Source organism: Sitophilus oryzae, unplaced genomic scaffold (genome assembly GCF_002938485.1).
Source record: "Sitophilus oryzae breed Bouriz unplaced genomic scaffold, Soryzae_2.0 scaffold_497_pilon_pilon, whole genome shotgun sequence".
NCBI classification, from domain to species: domain Eukaryota; kingdom Metazoa; phylum Arthropoda; class Insecta; order Coleoptera; family Curculionidae; genus Sitophilus; species Sitophilus oryzae.
In genome coordinates this window covers 1,592,486-1,611,512 of record NW_022147081.1, presented here as the reverse complement: position 1 = coordinate 1,611,512, position 19,027 = coordinate 1,592,486, and the positions used below count along the sequence as shown (strand labels likewise).

The 19,027-nt window shown below is 33.2% G+C and overlaps 1 protein-coding gene across 4 annotated transcripts; it reads left to right on the top strand.

The window, feature by feature from the left end:
* Positions 1-204: 204 nt before the first annotated feature.
* LOC115886796 lies at positions 205-17,810 on the top strand. 4 transcript variants are annotated; one of them, XM_030906086.1, is made up of 10 exons: positions 205-390; positions 459-680; positions 739-914; positions 7,434-7,674; positions 9,551-9,735; positions 11,547-11,797; positions 14,111-14,323; positions 15,427-15,666; positions 16,083-16,273; positions 16,465-16,952. In XM_030906086.1, exons 1-5 carry the CDS (start codon positions 365-367, stop codon positions 9,690-9,692), a joined length of 807 nt encoding a protein of 268 aa, XP_030761946.1. In that variant the 5' UTR covers positions 205-364; the 3' UTR covers positions 9,693-9,735; positions 11,547-11,797; positions 14,111-14,323; positions 15,427-15,666; positions 16,083-16,273; positions 16,465-16,952. The 4 variants fall into 4 exon arrangements, with proteins under 4 accessions (XP_030761946.1, XP_030761947.1, XP_030761948.1 ...); XM_030906087.1 differs by having other exon boundaries at positions 16,063-16,273; XM_030906088.1 differs by lacking the exons at positions 16,083-16,273; positions 16,465-16,952 and adding an exon at positions 17,546-17,810.
* Positions 17,811-19,027: the final 1,217 nt, after the last annotated feature.

Genomic DNA, 19,027 nt, shown 5'->3' with positions numbered 1-19,027 from the left:
ATGAACAAAGCAGGAATTTTTGCAAAATGAATAGAGGTGGGCCAGTCTGCGATTTTTGTGGAGCTGCTACGCTCTGCGACTGCTCCAATAAAAGCACTGTGACAAGTAGCAGCGATTTTTCGGAGCAATTAACCTATAAATTAAAAATGTAGTTTTATAGGTTAATTGCTCCGAAAAATCGCACTCGGTGTTCGGCACCGTTCGTTGCAAGAATATGGATCGGCTGGTCAACACTCAAAGAGAATGATTGCAGTTCTCCGAATCCGCCACTACTTGATCTCGATTCAATAAAAAAGGTCGTGGAATATGAGTTACTTAAAAATTCATCAACACTATCCCAGCCAAAGAAAAGAGAGATAAAGGAATGTGGGCCAAAGTTTATAAGAAAAGGTAAATAGAATATATATCTTAATTATTTTATAAACACTTTAAAGTTGAACTAATGCAGATTCCTACAAGAGACGTATTCCACCCCATCTTTGGACTAAGGAGTCGTTTAAGCATGGTATTTGGCCCGCTCCTGATTTTTGCCTTATTTATAAATATAATGTAGATCAAGTGATAATATCTACCAACACATCAATATCACTTATTAAAGATTTTGATTCGAAAGAGCTCTATGAGTGGATGTTACATAGTCCAACTGCCAATGTCGTAATAATTGTGGTTCATGAAAAATGGTAACTTAAGTTGTCGTGGTTAAAGTTTGAGGTGTTAAAGTTTTTGATTTATTTTCAGGCCCGAAAAATTAACTGAAAAAATTAACGAAGCATTTAGTAAATCATATGTTTTGGTATGGGACTGGTCGATGTATACCTACAGTTCATTCCTTTTTACAGAAAAATTGGTCGGTGAAAGGTTGTCTCAATGGATTCTCAATCTAGGCATACCGGGTGATAAAATTACAATAATTGGTATGAAAAATATTTTTTTGTTATAATTACTATTCCTATTAATATTTGTCATTTTTAAATGGCACCCTCGGTATTTTTTTTCTCTATTTGTTAGAAAATGACACTCTGAATCGAATGACATATCATATTATGTCAACTTTTGACATTTTCGCATATAGTTTATTTGAAATTGTAACATGCAGTTCATAACGACAATAATTTGACTCGAAATACTAAGTATGTGGTACCAGATTATTCAAATAAATGCTTTTTCCAAATATGGTAATGAGCCACCCTTGTTCCATTTGAAAAAATTGAGATATGTTTAAAAATATATGATTTGGGCATCTTTTAACTGGCCAGGTCAAGACACGAAAAACATTAGAAGATGAAATATATTTTTCCAAGTCTCCTTGACTAAAAATTTGTGTTTTTAACACGGCCATGGCACTCTAGATTGAAATTTAAAATACGATTTTTTTAAGCGAAATTGTCAAAAGTTGAGTTCCATATGATATCTCATTCTATTCAGAGTGTCATTTTCTATCGAATAAAGTAAAAAAAAACGAGGGTGCTATTTAAAAATGAAAAGTTGTAGTCATTTCTGGTGAAACAGGAAGTGACCGAAAACAATTGAATACATATACTTAAAATAAAATATAGACTGAGCATCTCATTCATAAATAGCTGGAACATGCGGTCAGACACTGTCTTGTTATTGTTGTGTTATTGTTTTAGGTTATAACGAGTGCGACACGAGCGATAGATAGGTTGTCTCTGTCGTAACGGTCGTTCCCTGACGACTCTGCCGAGAAACACAACACTGTCTTTCGTTTACCGTACACCTGAACTCCGTACACCTGAACTCTACACTTTACCGTACACCTGAACTCTCCGTATCATAGCCGGGTAATTTTTTTATTTTAATGAAGCTATAATTAAATTAAAAATATATCGTATTTAAACTTTTTTATATTTTATTAAGATTTAGGACAGGTTTTTTAAATAAAAGTTTAGATAAAACCATTTAGAGTCCAAAAAGGATAAAAATAATAAAATACACGTTATAGAAGAAATTTTATAATCGAAATTAGGTAATTTTTGAAATTAATAATAAATTATTAATTTTAGTCAAACATTACAACTATAATATTAATCAAAACAGGATCTATTCCACAGATATAATAGAATCGGCGACAGGGAGAGAGAAAAAAAATATGATTGTTGTAATTTTTTTTCTGGTTAAGTGATGTCTTATTATGTAAATTAGAGAAAACATAAATCTGTTCCATTAAAGCAAAGGAAGGTGATAGGAAGTGGATAAAATAAAACTACATTTATTTAACTTCGGTACTGTCTTTATTATACCGGGTGCGTCTCAAAGTGGCTCTTCCCCATAATTTTTTTATATTTTCAAATAGAAAAACAAGATTTAGTATGTTAGTATATGAAATAAATTAGGATTGATTGACGCATTCAATTGTTTTGGTCACTTCCTGTTTCACCGGAAATGACTATAACTTTTAATTTTTAAACGGCACCCTCGGTATATTTCTACTTTATTCGATAGAAAATGACACTCTGAATAGAATGACATATCATATGTCAACTTTTGACATTTTCGCATATGGTTTAATTGTAATTGTAACACGCGGTTCATAACGACAATTTGACTCAGAAATACCAAGTGTGTGGTATCAATATATTCATAAAAAAAAAAAAAAAATGCTTTTTCAAAATAAGCTAATGAGTCACCCTTGTTCCATTTGAAAAAATTGACATATGTATGATTAAAAATACGATTTGTACATATTTTAACCGACTTAGACAAGACACGAAACCTATTAGACGATCAAAACTATTTTTCCAAGGCTCCTTGATTAAAACTTAGTGTTTTTAACAACACCATGGCACCCTGGATTGAAATTTAAAATACGATTTGTTTTTCAGCGACAATGTCAAAAGTTGACATATGATATGTCATTCTATTCAGAGTGTCATTTTTTATCGAATAAAGTAGCAATATACCGAGGTTGCCTTTAAAAATAAAAAGATGTAATCATTTCGGTGAAACAGGAAGAGACCAAAAACAACTGAATACATCAATAAATCCTAATTTATGTCATATACCTATAACATACAAATCTGTTTTTTTTATCTGAAAAAATAAAAAAGTTATAGGGGGTGAGCCACTTTTGAGACGACCCGGTATATTAAAAAATATTGTTTCATAATGTAATATCAATTTAAAATTCTTGTATGTTATTTTATATGCTCAAGATAATTTTAGAATAAACCATATTTTTAATAAAATCATTATTAATTATTAACAGGGTTATAATTATGACTTTGTTACAATGTAAGTAAGTAAATAATGTAATGAGAAAAAATTCAGATTTTACATTTTACTAAAATATTATCTAAATAAGCGCCTTTCTACAACAACGCCACTGGCTCCCAATGGGCAAATTGAGAGTTGTCTACCGGTCGAAAGTCGTTTCAAGACTTAAATGGATTATTTAAGTCAAATTTCTTGCAAATTTGGCACTGGCGAACCATATTTTATAGTTCTTGAACAGAAAAAGTCAATAAAATAAACACTTAAGGACTACAAACTAAGAAAATGCGTTAATACAGCCGGGGACATAGCGGCATCAAAGCTTTACCGCACACTTGCCACGCGTACTACAAGGTAATAAATGAATGAATAGGCTCCCTCGCCTCTAATCGGTGTTATCATATTGTAAAGAACTTATCCTTTTTAAACAGTATCCGACTTATAATTTAGTAGTATAAGGACTATTTAATACATCTATGGAATATTAAAACCTACTTTATTAAACTGTAGTATTAATATCTCAATATATGTGTATAACAAGAAAAAAAATATTGATAATATTAAAGACGTGACAACATAGGCTGGATGAGGAAGGCTCGGTCGACTGTACCCAGAAGTAAACATGTGTACAAAAAAGGTTGTTTGTCCGCATTGAGATGTAAATAGTGTAGTCTATATTTTATTTTAAGTCTATGATTGAATACGTCAATCAATACTAATTTATGACATACAGGGTGTCCCAGGCTGAGCGTTCATTAGAAGTTTCTAGAGAACCGCAATATCTGGATCGGAGATTTTTTGCACATCATTGTTTTACAACGAGATCTATTGATTAAAAATATTTTCAATATGGCGGCACTTCCGGAAATACCGGAAGTTAACAGCAACTTTCTTATTTTAAATGGGTGCCCCTATTTTTTATTACATAATTAAATTCTCTGTAAAATTCTATGAATCTTGATGTTAAGCACTCTATACCTAACATTTACCGTTTTTAAGAAAAAAAATATTTAAAATTTTTGGATGAAAAAAACTACCTGACAAAAAAAATGTGTATAGCCTAAAAGTTGCCTAAAAGTCAAATTTAGTGATTACCACAGCTACTGTGACATAAAGAGAAGACATTTGGCTATCTCATCACAGTCCGATATGTGCGTTTGTAGTGAGTAGACGTGAATCTCAGCTCCGACAATATTATTTACTTTTCAAAGTTATTCTTACAAACAAGTTTTTTTTTTCTCTCACACTCGGCCAGTTTATTTGTTTTGTTAAATTTGAACTAAGAATTGTGATTTACAATGGTATTTACGGAAAGACAAAAAACAGAATTGGTATGCATCGTGAAGGCCGTTTCTCAAAAAATCATAGAGATTTTTAATGATAAAAAATTTATGGAATCAATAGCAGCAAAGGTAGCAGACATGGTGGCCCAAAAAATTGACGAGCGAATGCAAATTTTTGAAGCAAGGATCAGTGAGTTGGAAAATAAATTACACAGTGTGCAAGTTGAAAAGGATGAGCTATTTTGTAAAACAGATAATATGGAACAGGTTTTAAAACTAAACCAGCTTTGTTTACATGGGCTCCCAGAAGAGGAAAATGAACTAAATAACTGTGTCTCCGAAATTATCAAAAAGCGTCTGGACTTGCCGAATATTGAAGTCGAACAATGCTATCGTATTGGTAAACATCCAATAGACTAGTCAAGATTTCGTACAGTGATTTTAAAATTTCTGTCTACTAGTCAAAGAAACCTTGTCCATTTGAGGAAAAATAGACTTAAAAATACTAAACTTGCCATTAGTGAGCAGTTAACATCCTACCGGCATGGGTTATTAATGTTAGCCAAAGACAAACTTGGAAAAGACAAAGTGTGGACCATGGAGGGTAGAATATTTGCCAGGGTTGATGGGAGAAAAATCTGGATTCGAAATGAGGATGATATAATTAAAAATTAACAACTGTTAGTGGGGAGTCTATTCTATTCAACAATATCTTCTTTATATTTTTTTTGTATTTTCAAATACTTCTAATATAAATATATATTTTTTTTTACTTATTTCTGTTAAATTGTTATTTCTTTAGGTAGTATAAGCAAAGTATAAGCTAGGAGGAAAGAGAATGAAAACACTGAGTATCTCATATTTAAACGTGCGCTCGTTATTGCCGCATTTCGCAGACTTGAAGAATTTATTATTGGAAAAGTCTTTTGATATTTTGGGCATTTCAGAAACATGGCTGACTCAGGGTATATACTCTGTTTTTTTTCTCAGGTAAGATTTCGACAGACGATGTCAGAAGAAAAGCAGATGACGTCCCATACCAATCTATTTATTTTACTAAAAAAGTTTCTAATAATTTTTAAGTTAACTATGGATGGGTTTAAATATAAATCCGTCATACGTCGTCTCTTGTTGTTTTTAACCAGTTTTATTGGTTTATTTCAAAAATGACAGATCGTATTTCAATTTTATTGGTTTGACGGAACGATGAACGACAAACGGATGCCGATGCGTATGAACTCGCCTTTAGATTTTTGACGCTTGTCAAAGTCTTGCTAAATTGTAGGTTATAATTTTGTGTCAACTTTTGTCAAATACCCTGCGTTTTGGAAGATGATGCATTTTGATTCGTGTTATTACGTGTGTTTTGTGTCTTTTGAAGTCAAGTGGAGGAAAAATCAAGTGAAAATTAACTGTAGACCCAGAGCACAGTTTATGGTTAATACTCGCTGCCCAGGCAGAAAGTCTTATACACCAATAAAGTTACCATCAATAAAGTTCGTATACCATCTCGTCGTAGATAAGTGCATCTCGAATATGGTAGAAGGACCGTACTAAACACATACTAAAAACTGGAGTAGCTGTAAAATATCGACATCACACGATAGGTAAATAATGGATTTTAGTACTGCAGAAAAATAATATCAAAAGGTACTGGTTTAAAAAAATTAAGATTAAAGTTAAGTAATCAACCTTTAAGGTATAAAATTTGGTAAGTGTTATTACTAATAAAATAGTTTGTTTTATTTATGTTGTTTTATTTATTCTTGTAGAATATTAAAAATTTGTATTTGTACATAAGTTATATAGATAAATATAATCGTAAATGCGGGAAGTTTTATAAAGCTTGAAAGTAAGAAATAGTTCTTTTTTATATTTTTTTTCGGTATCTGGTGGTGTTCTTGTTTGTTTTGTATTAACACATACCGTTTTTTATTAAATAAAATAACTCGATTACATTTTTTCAGTTTTATACAGTTTTTTTCACAATATTTTAAAGTAATCACTTGTCAGTCAAATTTTAAATACATTAATTTCCTGCTATGCGTTCCAGTTGTACCAACTTATTTCTTTGTAAAATAAAATAAACTACTTTGAAAAAAAATGACAGACACATCTATCACTGTCAAGGATCTTCTCGTTGGACAGACTATACCTAGTGACCATGTTCAAATTCCAGGATATACGTTTCTTAGAACAGACAGAGATATGAGAGGTGGTGGAGTGGGTATGTATTTTAAAAATAATTTTAAATATGAAGTTCTAACATCAAAGCAATCAGAAAGTTTGGAACAATTATGGATAAAATTTAAATTTAATAATGTAGTATATATTTTTGGATCAATCTATAGACCGCCAAAGGGACATTTCTTGGATTTTATGAATGAGTTAACACATACCGGTTTTATTAAATAAAATAACTCGATTACATCTTTTCAGTTTTATACAGTTTTTTTCACAATATTTTGAAGTAATCAGTTGTCATCTTGTCAATCAAATTTTAAATATTTCCTGCTATGCGTTCCAGTTGTACCAACTTATTTCTTTGTAAAATAAAATAAACTACTTTGGAATTAAAATGACAGACACATCTATCACTGTCAAGGATCTTCTCGTTGGATAGACTATAGAAGCGGTGAGGAGGGGAGATGTCATATGTCCAGCTAGTCCGGTGCGTCTGTGAGACGGAGTGTTAGTACTTAAGGGTTAAATTGATGAAACTTCTACACCTGGTATCTCGAAATCTATGTATTTTAGGACATACGTTTATAAGAACTTATTTACTTTTTTTATTCGCAGAATATGCTGCCGAAGTTTCCGGAGTACAGTTCGGACCACCCTGTATATTAACTTTATATTTTTTATATTTTTATTGTATTTTTTTGCATTCTTCTCATTTACTTCTTTTGTCTGAAACAGATCACTACCTAATATCTCCGAAATACTGGCCAGTCGAGATTATAGAGGTAGGTGAGGAATGGCCAGCAGTGGATTTCGCTATAGCAGAGCCTTACGATGCTAACAACGTGAGCATTAAGTTTTACAAACCGACTCACGAAGTCATTGCTTTCGATGTGAGCAGTCCTAGGTCGATCAGAAGCGTGGTGCAAGGTGTAGCGCATTTTTTTATCATAGTAACCGAAGAACCTGCTGAAAAATGGTAAGTGGCTATTTTTACTGGAAATAGCATATTAAAATAATTTTTTTTTATTTCACCAATTATGTTGATCGCTCCGTGTATGAGTGTTATGGTGCGTTTAGACTTGAGCACGCACGCACTGATCCTTCGCGAATGCTCAAGTGTAAACGGCTGTGCGCGCACGCTCACTCTGAATATGCCGCGAACGTGAGCCGTCCGGTGTCGGTTTTTGGTCCCTGCTCAAAGGAATTTTATGTGTGCGCGAACGCTCAGTTTGCACCGACAATTTGTTTTGTCTGCATTCGTGCGTGCGTGTGTGATTTTTTTTCGTTCTTTTTATTAAAATTATGGAGTGGATCAATGAATTTTCGTTATTATTAATTGAAGAATATGAAAAGTTGCCGATATTATGGGATGTTAAACATTCTTCGTATTATTAAAAAACCAAAAAAAAATGACGCATGGCAAGACCTTGTAAATAAAATTAATATTCAACATGTCGATATTAATGAAATTGCTATTCTAAAATTTGTATCTTTTGTTCGTAATTTTTGGTGTTGGTTAGGTTAGGTTAGGTTGTATTGTATTGTATTGTATTTGACTAAGAGTGGGTCCCGTAGGGGACCCTCCACTGAGGCCGCGAGGGCCTATTGTGGCTCAGTTTCTACAAGCTCTAATTTACAAGAGCGTCAAAGTTCATCCTCAAGACCCAGCCTCTTAATATAAGCCGTTATGTCTGAGGGCGATATGTCTCCTAGGTCTGATAGGTCTAGCATGGGTTTGCCAAACATCTCAAACCTGGTCCTGCGGGGCAGGTACACATAACGTGCTTCATTGTTTTATCATCTTCCATACAGAGTCGGCATTCGGCGTCTTCCACCAGTCCCGTCCTCTGTAGGTGAGATCTCAGCCGGCAGTGGCCCGTGTACACTGCAGTGAGCACACGCGTTCCATTCCTACCGGCCTTTAGGAGTTCTCCTGTTCTATGTTTGGATGGCCCTGCTAGGATTTTCTTGGCATGTTCCATTCCGGGACTGTCATTCCAGTCCCGGAACGTCGCACCCCTAACCCATTCACAGAGCCTGTCTCTTGCGAGATTTTTAGGAACGCTAAGTGTCGGTTCTGGGCCCACGAATGGCGAGCCTGCACCAATTTTGGCGAGGGAATCAGCACGTTCATTTCCCTCTAGGCCGACATGTCCCGGTATCCATATTAGCGACACTTTGTTTCTATCTCCCAGTATATTGAGTAGTTTCTTACAATGAAGAATCGTCATTGACGTGCTTTTCGTTGCCTCAAGTGCTTTCAGCGCAGCTTGACTATCCGAAAATATGCATATTGTTTTCCCGGTGTATTGCTGTTCTACCAGCAGTTGCACACAAGTTTCAATAGCATATAGCTCAGCTTGGAAGATCGTGGTGTGTTTTCCAAGACTGTGGTAGATCTCAGTCTTTGGACTGCTGCAGTAAATTCCTGCGCCAGATCCTTTTAGGTTAGGTTAGTCATATTATTAAATTTTGTAAATATTCAAAGTCGGGCCTGGTCATTCTTGTAAAGTTTTTGAACTGATCATAGCCCCCCTCAGACACTAAGTCGTTGCAGTAAATTATATCGATTTCTAAAAATATGGGTTTGCCACCAGCGACGATGTTTTCGATTTTTCTTCTTTTTAATAATTAAGCTGTGCAACAATGACTTCAGCCCCGACTATTTCTTGGTCGTCCATTATTTTCGCGAACACAACTCTGCTGTGCCCGCACAAGTGGACCACTTCATTCGTCGAAAAATAAGTTTTTAATTTGAACGGAGCCGAGAGCGCGAACGAATGCCGTGCGCGCAGGCTCAGCTCGTGTGTGCTCAAGTCTAAACGCACCATTATGTAATTGATTTATTTCAGGGCTCATGACTTGAAGGATAAGTTACTCAAAGCATCCACCTCTAACTACGTCATTATCGTGGATTGGTCCATGTACGTTTTCAACTCGTACATGTTTACTGCTGCTTACTCTAAGAGAGTTGCTGATACGGTTGCTGCCTAGGTTCATATCAGTGAAATTCCATCAGCAAATCTGGAAATGATAGGTACTTTATATTTATTATTTACTATTCATTAGTTAGTTATTGACATTATACTCGATTTCGACAGACAATGACAGAAAAAAAAGCAGATGACATCCATACCAATCCATTTATTTCACTTGAAAAGTTTAACTATTTTTGCTAAGTTAATATGGATGGGTATATATCACCGGGTGCGTCTAAAAGTGGCTCACCACTATAACTTTTTATTTTTTCAGATAAAACAACGATATTTGGTATGTTAGTATATGACATAAATTGGTTGATTGACGTATTCAAATTGTTTTCGGTCATTTCCGGTTTCACCGGAAATGACTAACTTTGATTTAAATAAAGTTCGTCGCAAGCAGACGCAGGTGAACTATACATAAATTAAAAGTGTATGAATATGACAACAAAAATATTCAATAAATACGATATGTTTTGATATGTTTTTTTTTTAAATGCCTTTTTGAAGTTTGAAAACGTAAAATTTTTATACCCATTTAAGAATCATCTTAAAAAATTTATAAAAACTAAACAATCACGAATTTGTTTATAAATAAATTTAAAGTACATACCTTGTTTAACAATATCCATAGTGGCTTTCAATTAAGTACGTAACGTTTAACTCCATAATATACAGAACTACTATGAATGTTATTCTTTTCACTGATAAGATAATGATCGCAAAATTTATTTTTAGTGAAAATATTTGCTAATAAAAAACGCTGTTTATGAAAAATAATATACAGGATGTTTGAACATTGCTATAAGTATAAAATTACATATTCAGATATTAGTAAATTTTAACTTTTTTTTCGATTTTTGTCAATGGGACGTAGCACTGTGCGAGAGCGCGAACGAATGCCGTGCGCGCACGCTCAGCTCGTGCGTGCTCAAGTCTAAACGCACCGTTATGTAATTGATTTATTTTAGGGCTCATGACTTGAAGAATAAGTTACTCAAAGCATCCACCTCTAACTACGTCATTATCGTGGATTGGTCCATGTACGTTTTCAACTCGTACATGTTTACTGCTGCTTACTCTAAGAGAGTTGCTGATACGGTTGCTGCCTAGGTTCATATCAGTGAAATTCCATCAGCAAATCTGGAAATGATAGGTACTTTATATTTATTATTTACTATTCATTAGTTAGTTATTGACATTATACTCGATTTCGACAGACAATGACAGAAAAAAAGCAGATGACATCCATACCAATCCATTTATTTCACTAAAAAAAGTTTCTAATATTTTTAAGTTAACTATGGATGGGTATATATACCGGGTGCGTCTCAAAAGTGGCTCACCACTATAACTTTTTTATTTTTTCAGATAAAACAACGATATTTGGTATGTTAGTATATGACATAAATTGGGATTGATTGACGTATTCAATTGTTTTCGGTCATTTCCGGTTTCACCGGAAATGACTACAACTTTTGATTTTTAAATGGCACCCTCGGTATTTTTTTACTTTATTCGATAGAAAATAACACTCTGAATCGAATGACATATCATATGTCAACTTTTCACATTTTGGCATATGGTTTATTTGAAATTGTAACATGCGGTTCATAACGACAATTTGACTCAAAATACCAAGTGTGTGGTATTCGTTTATATTAATTAGAGTAGAAGGATAGAAAATTGACATAGAAATTTATCTTTTTTATTAGTAGAACTTAAATAAAAAAACTAAACTAATAACACCTACCCATAATTCAAATCAGAAGTAACAATTCACCAAAAAGTGCGTTCTGAGTTTCAAACGAATATTGATTTATTAGAAATTTAATTCTTCGATTGATTTCTCTATTTTTATTATTAGGTTATGCCACAAGTGGTCACGTGATTGGTTTGATGGGACCTTAGAGAGAACTACATCGTAGAACGGATGGTGGTGTTAGACCCAGCCCATAGGATGTGAAGCATCATTGAAAGTCAACATGCAATCGGCTAATCTGGTTCAAGTTATCCACACTAATATCGGATACTACGGATATTCTGATCCTTTAGGTCACTTTGACATATATGCTAACGACGGAATCTATCAACCGCATTGCAAGAGCGCAGAAAACGGTAAGTTTGTTGCAATGGCAATAATCTAGCATCTATTTGAAGGTGCTGTCCCAAAACTATTTGATCTTAAGCTTCATTCAGAACCTCGCAATTAGTGGAATAAATTAGTGGTTTCAATTACACTTTATACTTTTTAGGTTACGATCATTCACAATATTTAAAAAACACAATTAAAATTAATAGAATATCCTAGCAACAGCTTGCGTTAGTCAGTTGTATCCATAGAGAAAGCCTAATATTTAGCATATAAAACAATTAATTTTTGATTTCTAACCACAATTTCTCTTGACAGAAGATAATCAAAGGCCAACATGACATTTCTCGATAAATTTTGAAGTATAATTAATGGAAAAGTTAAAAGTTTGATAGCTTTTTCAACTAATTGAAAATGTCTACCACTAATTTTGACGTTCTGACTGCTTACATTGAAATTAAAGGTACAAATTTCTACGCTAATTGAAACCACTAATTAGGTTAATAGCATGGTACAAACAAAACAAGGTATGATCGATAGCGGCTCCAATTTCGTTTAGTTCGCGCATACCACCTGTGACGTCACTAGGAAAAAAACGAATAAATAAAAAATAAAGGAAGTTGACAGGAGATCCGCATTTTTTGTATTTTTTAGGGTTATGGTTAAGAATTGTTTATTTTTTTCTGACTTTTTAGTTCGTTTAATTTAATAATTACTAAAACCAGCAGTTTCAAAAATATATTTAAAAATAAAAGATAAAAATCCAAAATATTAATTATCTATTAACATGGATTTGGACGATAATAGGTAAGAATACTAAATTTATCTCTATATTGGGTATAAAACAGTTTATTAGGTTTTTAGTTTGCGATTTTTATGGGTAAATAATTTTCATGTTCATTGTTTCTGAATTGACATGAGGACAGAACGTTTGAAGTAACCACAAGAGGAATTGTTACATCATTTAAAAAATGTTGGGAAGTTGATTGTTTCCCATCGAAAAGTAGAAAATGCCAATGCAGATCAATGTATTGTAATTGTAATAGAAATAATTCCAAGGGTGAAGTTTATTATAATTAGTGGAAGTAATTCCAAGGGTGAAGTTTATTATAATTAGTGACCTGTGCTTCTTTTTATATGTAGATGTTTCAGGTTTTGAGAATAAATTGGTTGAACGAAACCCAAAATTTAGAGGAAGTATTGCAATCCAGAATATGGCCATCAAGGATTATAGCTCAAATTTCCTTAAATGGTAGGCAACTATTCAATACAAATTAACTTTTTAAGTGACTGAAATATTAAATACTTTTAGGTACAATTTAGGGCCCGATACATTTCAAAAAGTAGAATATTTTTTTTTATAATAAATGAGGTATTGTACCAACAATCAATTTAAATTAATAACGGAGATTAAAAAATAACAGAATAAATAGTTATTTTTTTATACTACAAATAAACTATAGAATAAAACAGTATTTAAAAAATTAAATAAAAAAAAATGTCCCGGCCGAGATTCGAACTCCGGCCTCTTGCTTCCTAACCTGACTCTTCACGCACTGCTCCACAGTAACTTGTTTAGCGATAGTTCAATAACGGTATATCAACAAAAAAACAGGTTCATTACAATATCTTGACGATTTGAATTGGTGCGCGGAGCGTGCTGACCAATAGCGCCTGTTACCACCTGTGACGTAGCGACCAACCTGCGCAGTATCATAGCTTGTATTCTTTGTACCATGGGTTAATAGTCGTTAATTAGATTAATAGTAGTTAGTTAAAAATAGTTAGATTCTGAATGAAGCTTTACAGTATTTATAGTATGTTGGAACCTTTGGTGTTACACAGCAAAATAAAACACTAACAACCTAAACAATACACCAAATCACTTTTTACTCTTACACTGGACGCGTGTTTCGTTAACTATGGTTGCATCATCATCAGCTTTAATCATCTGCTGATGATGCTAACATGGTTACGTCCAGTGTATAAGTAAAAAGTGTTTTGGTGTATTGTGGTGATTTAGTGTTTTGTTTTATTTTGATGTTAACGCCCCTTTAAATTTATTTAAGAGAAATTTTGAACATTGTCTAGACATTTTTATGTTATTTGTGGTCGAGATATAGAATTTAAATCTTGGTTTACTGATTTTCGCCCTTGAAATTTGCCTTGAAATTTGAAAAAAAGTAGTACCTATAGTAATCGGAAAACCGTATCTTTCTATCTCTACTCATAACCGAGAAACCACATAAAATACACGAAAATGGGACACCCTGTACAGTCTAAATTAATGAAAATATTTTATTTGAATTGTAATTTTCAACTAATTTATTTTGTTGTAGTTAACAAGTGTTCTCATATGGCTGCCGTTCAATATTACATGGATTCGATTAAAATTCGCGCTCAAGCCAGAGAAACAGAGTACTATAACGGTACTTTAACGTCTGAGGGTAAAGCATACGTCGACTTTGGTTATTGGTTAACTTCGTATACAAAATACAAACCTGGAGTTTACAGGTTGGACACTAATGAGGATTATCACTACTTAAACGGATGTAAGTTTTCTATTTTTTTTTTAGTTATAGTCCAATAATTGATTCTTATAAAGTTTGAATATTTGTCATGCTAATGATTTTCTTTAAACAGTTATAGAATTATTTTATTTTAAACGACTTTACTGAATAAACCGGAAGGTTTCGTTATAGGAACATGATATATCCTTATATGGTTGAATTATTAAAATAAAAAATATTTCAGCAATTTTATAATTTTTTTTTATCTCCCTGTGTGATATCCAATCAGCTGCTTCAGATAGATCGAATATATCGACTTTCCTTAACATACATATAACTTAAATTTCAACTTTAAAATTGCTCAATACATGATTTTACCAATTCTTTTTCAAGATCATGTTTTTGTCACTTTTACATATGTTGTATTTTTTATCCCGAACACTATTAGAGACATAGGTTAGATTAATAAAAAAAAACTATGATATATATATATCTACCGGTTGTTCCGCTTAAAATAACAAAGATACCATTACTTTTCAAATGATACGGAAGACACTGTAACAGTGAAAACTTAAGACACCACTATATAACTATTATATCCCCTTTTTCAGTTTTATAGCGGTAACTCGATAGGATATATAAAGGTGTTGAGAAAGTTTTCAGGACTTTGGTTGCACACCTTGAGTGTTAAGGGTTACCATAGGAACAGTTATAAAATGGACCGTTTAGGGCATATAAGTGTTATATAATGGTTACCTACCAATAACTCACGACAACCATTCTAGATGCGTTTAGGTTGTATAATATGGTGTTGGGAAGTTTCCTAACACACTTATAAAACAAAAAATGCTTCTTGGGCTACCACCTGAATCACCAGCGGGAAATTTATTAGTGTACAACCAAAGTCCAGTTAGTCAGCCCGGCAACGAATATGTTGCCATGGCTGGCAACAATGAATTTAAAAATTGCGCCCTTGATTACGTAACTAAAAGTTTAATTGGTATCAAATATATCAAGGTTTTCCAAACGACTATCCTGTATAAACAAAATACCAGATAAAAGATGATAGTTTGGTTTAGAGAGAATTGTTTTACTTTAACACCACTTGTTATTGTCATTGTTTTAAATTGTCATATTATTTTTAGACGTTGATCTGTCTGAAGACGATCTTGTTATGGAACCAACGAAGTTCTCAACTCGACTCGCTACATCCACAGAGATTTCAGACAAATCGTTTTTAGCGGTTTTTCTAACTATGTGAAAACAGAGTTTAGCGTGGAAAGTCCTCTGTACAGGATACCGTTACCTGCCACATGGTTTAATGTCTATGATGGCGGCCAGGTGTTTATTAGTTTAGACATTGAAGAAAAAACCGGCCTTGAATGGTATTGACTTGTAAAATATGTTTCTTTTTTCAAACGCCACAAAAGTATTAATTTTTGCGACGTGGTTGACAATATAAAAAAATCATTTTAACGCCTAGGCATAAAAGTACGAAAATATATTATTAAACTGACATAAATTGTCAAATTTAACGAGCGTAACCATAGTTTCTTGATATACAATTACATACAGGGTATGACTTTTAAATATTTTTTATATTATTTGGAACGTTTGAAATTGTTTTAAAAATTATTTGTGGCGTTTGAAAAAAAAGCATGTTCTATTAGGAGTAAAAATAACTTTTTACGCCTCGGCTGTATGCCAACCGTACCGCCTCGCCCCGAAATATGTCATTTTTACTCCTAACTAAGCAATATACTATTTTTTTTAAATTTAAGTTTATATATTCTTGCTTTAGGATGGATATATTGAAAGACACAATATTAACAAACGTACCGAAAAGCATGGTACTCGGTTTTACTTGGATGACGTATAAGTTTGGTTATAAGGTCGATTCGGAACTTGCCAGACCAATAGGAGAGACTATAGCGGATATTTTAACAATTATGTTTAGCACATATGTGCCACATGACAAAGTTCACATAATAGGTAAATTATTATGAATGATCAATCTTTATACAATTTTGCACTACAGGTATTTTTATTTTTTTTTTCAATTTGGTTTCAATTTCCTAAAAATCTCATATTTCAAATTCAGAGAGAGAGAGAGGTTTTTGGACGCCCCCCTTAGTGAAACTAACAACTAAGTTTAAAACATTTAAATAAAATCCTGGTTTTAGGTCATTCAATAGGAGCCCATGTGGGTGGTTTTATTGGGAAGATACTAAAACACTGACGGCACTGGATCCTGCTGGACCCTTGTGGGTCGACGAATTAAACCAAGATAGATTGACCCATAAGGACGCCAAAATGGTAGATGTCATTCATAGCGACGTTAACTGGTACGGATATCCCACGAGCATCGGCGATGTAGACTTCTATGTCAACTTTGGAGGCATACAACCCAACTGTGAAGGCAAGTTATACCACCAAGTCTAAAGCTTCATTCAGAAAATCGCAATTAGTGGAATAAATAGTAGTTTCAATTACACTTTATACTTTTTAGTTTACGATCATTCACAATGTTTCAAAAACACAATTAAATTTAATAGAATATCCTAGCAACAGCTAGCATTAGTCAGTTGCATCCATAGGGAAAGCCTAATATTTAGCTTTTAAAGCAATCAACTTTTGATTTCTAACCACAATTTCTCTTGACAGAAGATAATCAAAGGCCAAAATGACATTTATCGCAAATTTTGAAGTATAATTAGTGGAAGTATAATTAGTAGAACGAAAGTTAAAAGTTTGGTAACTTTTTCTATTGAAAATGTCCACCACTAATTTTGACGTTCTGAATCTTTGAATAAGAAGACTAAGGAAGGAGCATAATGCTATCCATGTATTCATGCATGGTGGGCGGAAAAGGCACCATAAAAACTCTCTAGGGTGGGGATCCTTGACAGTTCTGTTTGACGATTCATTTGACACATTTGAATTTGATTTGAAATTTTGTGGATTTATCAGTCTTTATGGAGCTTTCCCTATGGTTACAAACCATTAAATTCTACGTAAAAAGGTGCTTTGCAAATGTTTTCATAAAAATACAAAATTTTCCATAACAAAAAAGCTAAAGAGCTTTGTTAAAAATGCATATCTTTGAAAAACACCCTGTAACTCCGAAACGGTAACAGATATCGTTGGTCTTTACTATCATGTTTTTGATAAAAATTGAGCTCCAGACACCGATATTAGTTTTCGTCTATCTCCTATAGAAGATGGTGTTTCCCTTTAATTGACTTATGAATTTTTTGATTTTAGGTCAAAATGATTCATGTTCTCATCTTCGATCAGTCGAACTGTTTTTGGAATCCTTCAAACGAAAATCTCTGGCTCTTCAAGTAGAAGTACGAAAGGACGTGTTGATATACAGCCAAACTACCACGTTTGGATATTATTTGGAACCGGAAGCTAAGGGATCGTACATTATTTTGACCAATAAAACGCCACCATTCTTAAAGATACAGGAAGAAACAACAAAATGATATGTTGTGATATGTGTATTATACAACAAAAATAAAACTAAGCGATAATTAAGTTTAAATGGGCTGTTTTATCTACAGTATGTTTCCGAATTGTCTTTACAGGCGGGAAAAAACTTTTTAATTACTGTCATTTTAAAATAAAAACACTAAATCACCACAATACACTAAAACACTTTTACTTTTACATTGGACGCGCGTTTCGCTAACCATGTTAGCATCATCAGCAGATGATTATAAACTAAAGTACAATCTACAAGTTGAGCGTTTATATACTCGCTCAGTGGGCACCGAGTGGGCGTGGCAAAATCTAGCCAACCGAGTCAGAGCCCACTGAGCGTAACAGTTAGATTTCCGCCACTAGAGTAGTAGGAACAAAGAACTTGAAGGAATTGGACCGTTGTCTCTGTTCATACTATCTTTACATTTATTAATTCTGATGCTTTCATTTGCATCTCCAATTCCTTCAAGTTCTTTGTTCTTACTACTCTAGTGGCGGAAATCTAACTGTTACGCTCAGTGGGCTCTAACTCGGTTGGCTAGATTTTGCCACGCCCACTCGGTGCCCACTGAGCGAGTATATAAACGCTCAACTTGTAGATTGTACTTTAGTTTATAATCATCTGCTGATGATGCTAACATGGTTAGCGAAACGCGCGTCCAGTGTAAAAGTAAAAGTGTTTTGGTGTATTGTGGTGAATTAGTGTTTTTATTTTGCTGTGTAATACCAAAGGTTCCAACCCTCAACTGTAATATTGTCATTTTGAGAAAAATGCATTCTTCGTAAAAATTTTGCTTATACTAAAATACTTAATCTCGTCTATATTTTTCAAAATTTCCATACCGTTTTAGAGAAAATAAAAAAAAACATGAAAATATTATTGAATCCTAAAAATTAAAAGGCGTTTCTATTGTAACATCATAGATATATAGTTCAATAACAATCTATCAAGAATGAAATGGAAATGATGTTACCATAGAAACGTCTTTTGATTTTTAGGACCCAGGAAAAAATTTAACAATATTTCGTCCCATTGCTGCCAAAAGTCACTAACTTACTTTTTATTACTTCCGAGAAAAATGCGTCTGAAGATGAATTGCATTGCATAAAGATGTTATAGTTAGTAACTATTCAGTATTACAATAAAACATAAATAGCCAGAAATCGTAGTTAATGACTTTTGTAATCGATTCTCCGCTTCAAAACATAGTTAGTGATTGAATTTGGTTGTTCGGAAAAATGTTAGTTAGTGACTTTTGG

Excerpts from the sequence above, each read along its gene's own strand:
- LOC115886796 (XM_030906089.1), top strand. The coding sequence starts at position 365 with ATGTGGGCCAAAGTTTATAAGAAAAG. Across the intron at positions 915-7,433 it reads TGATAAAATTACAATAATTG|ATCACTACCTAATATCTCCG; the intron begins GTATGAAAAATA and ends TGTCTGAAACAG. Across the intron at positions 7,675-9,550 it reads GAAGAACCTGCTGAAAAATG|GGCTCATGACTTGAAGGATA; the intron begins GTAAGTGGCTAT and ends GATTTATTTCAG.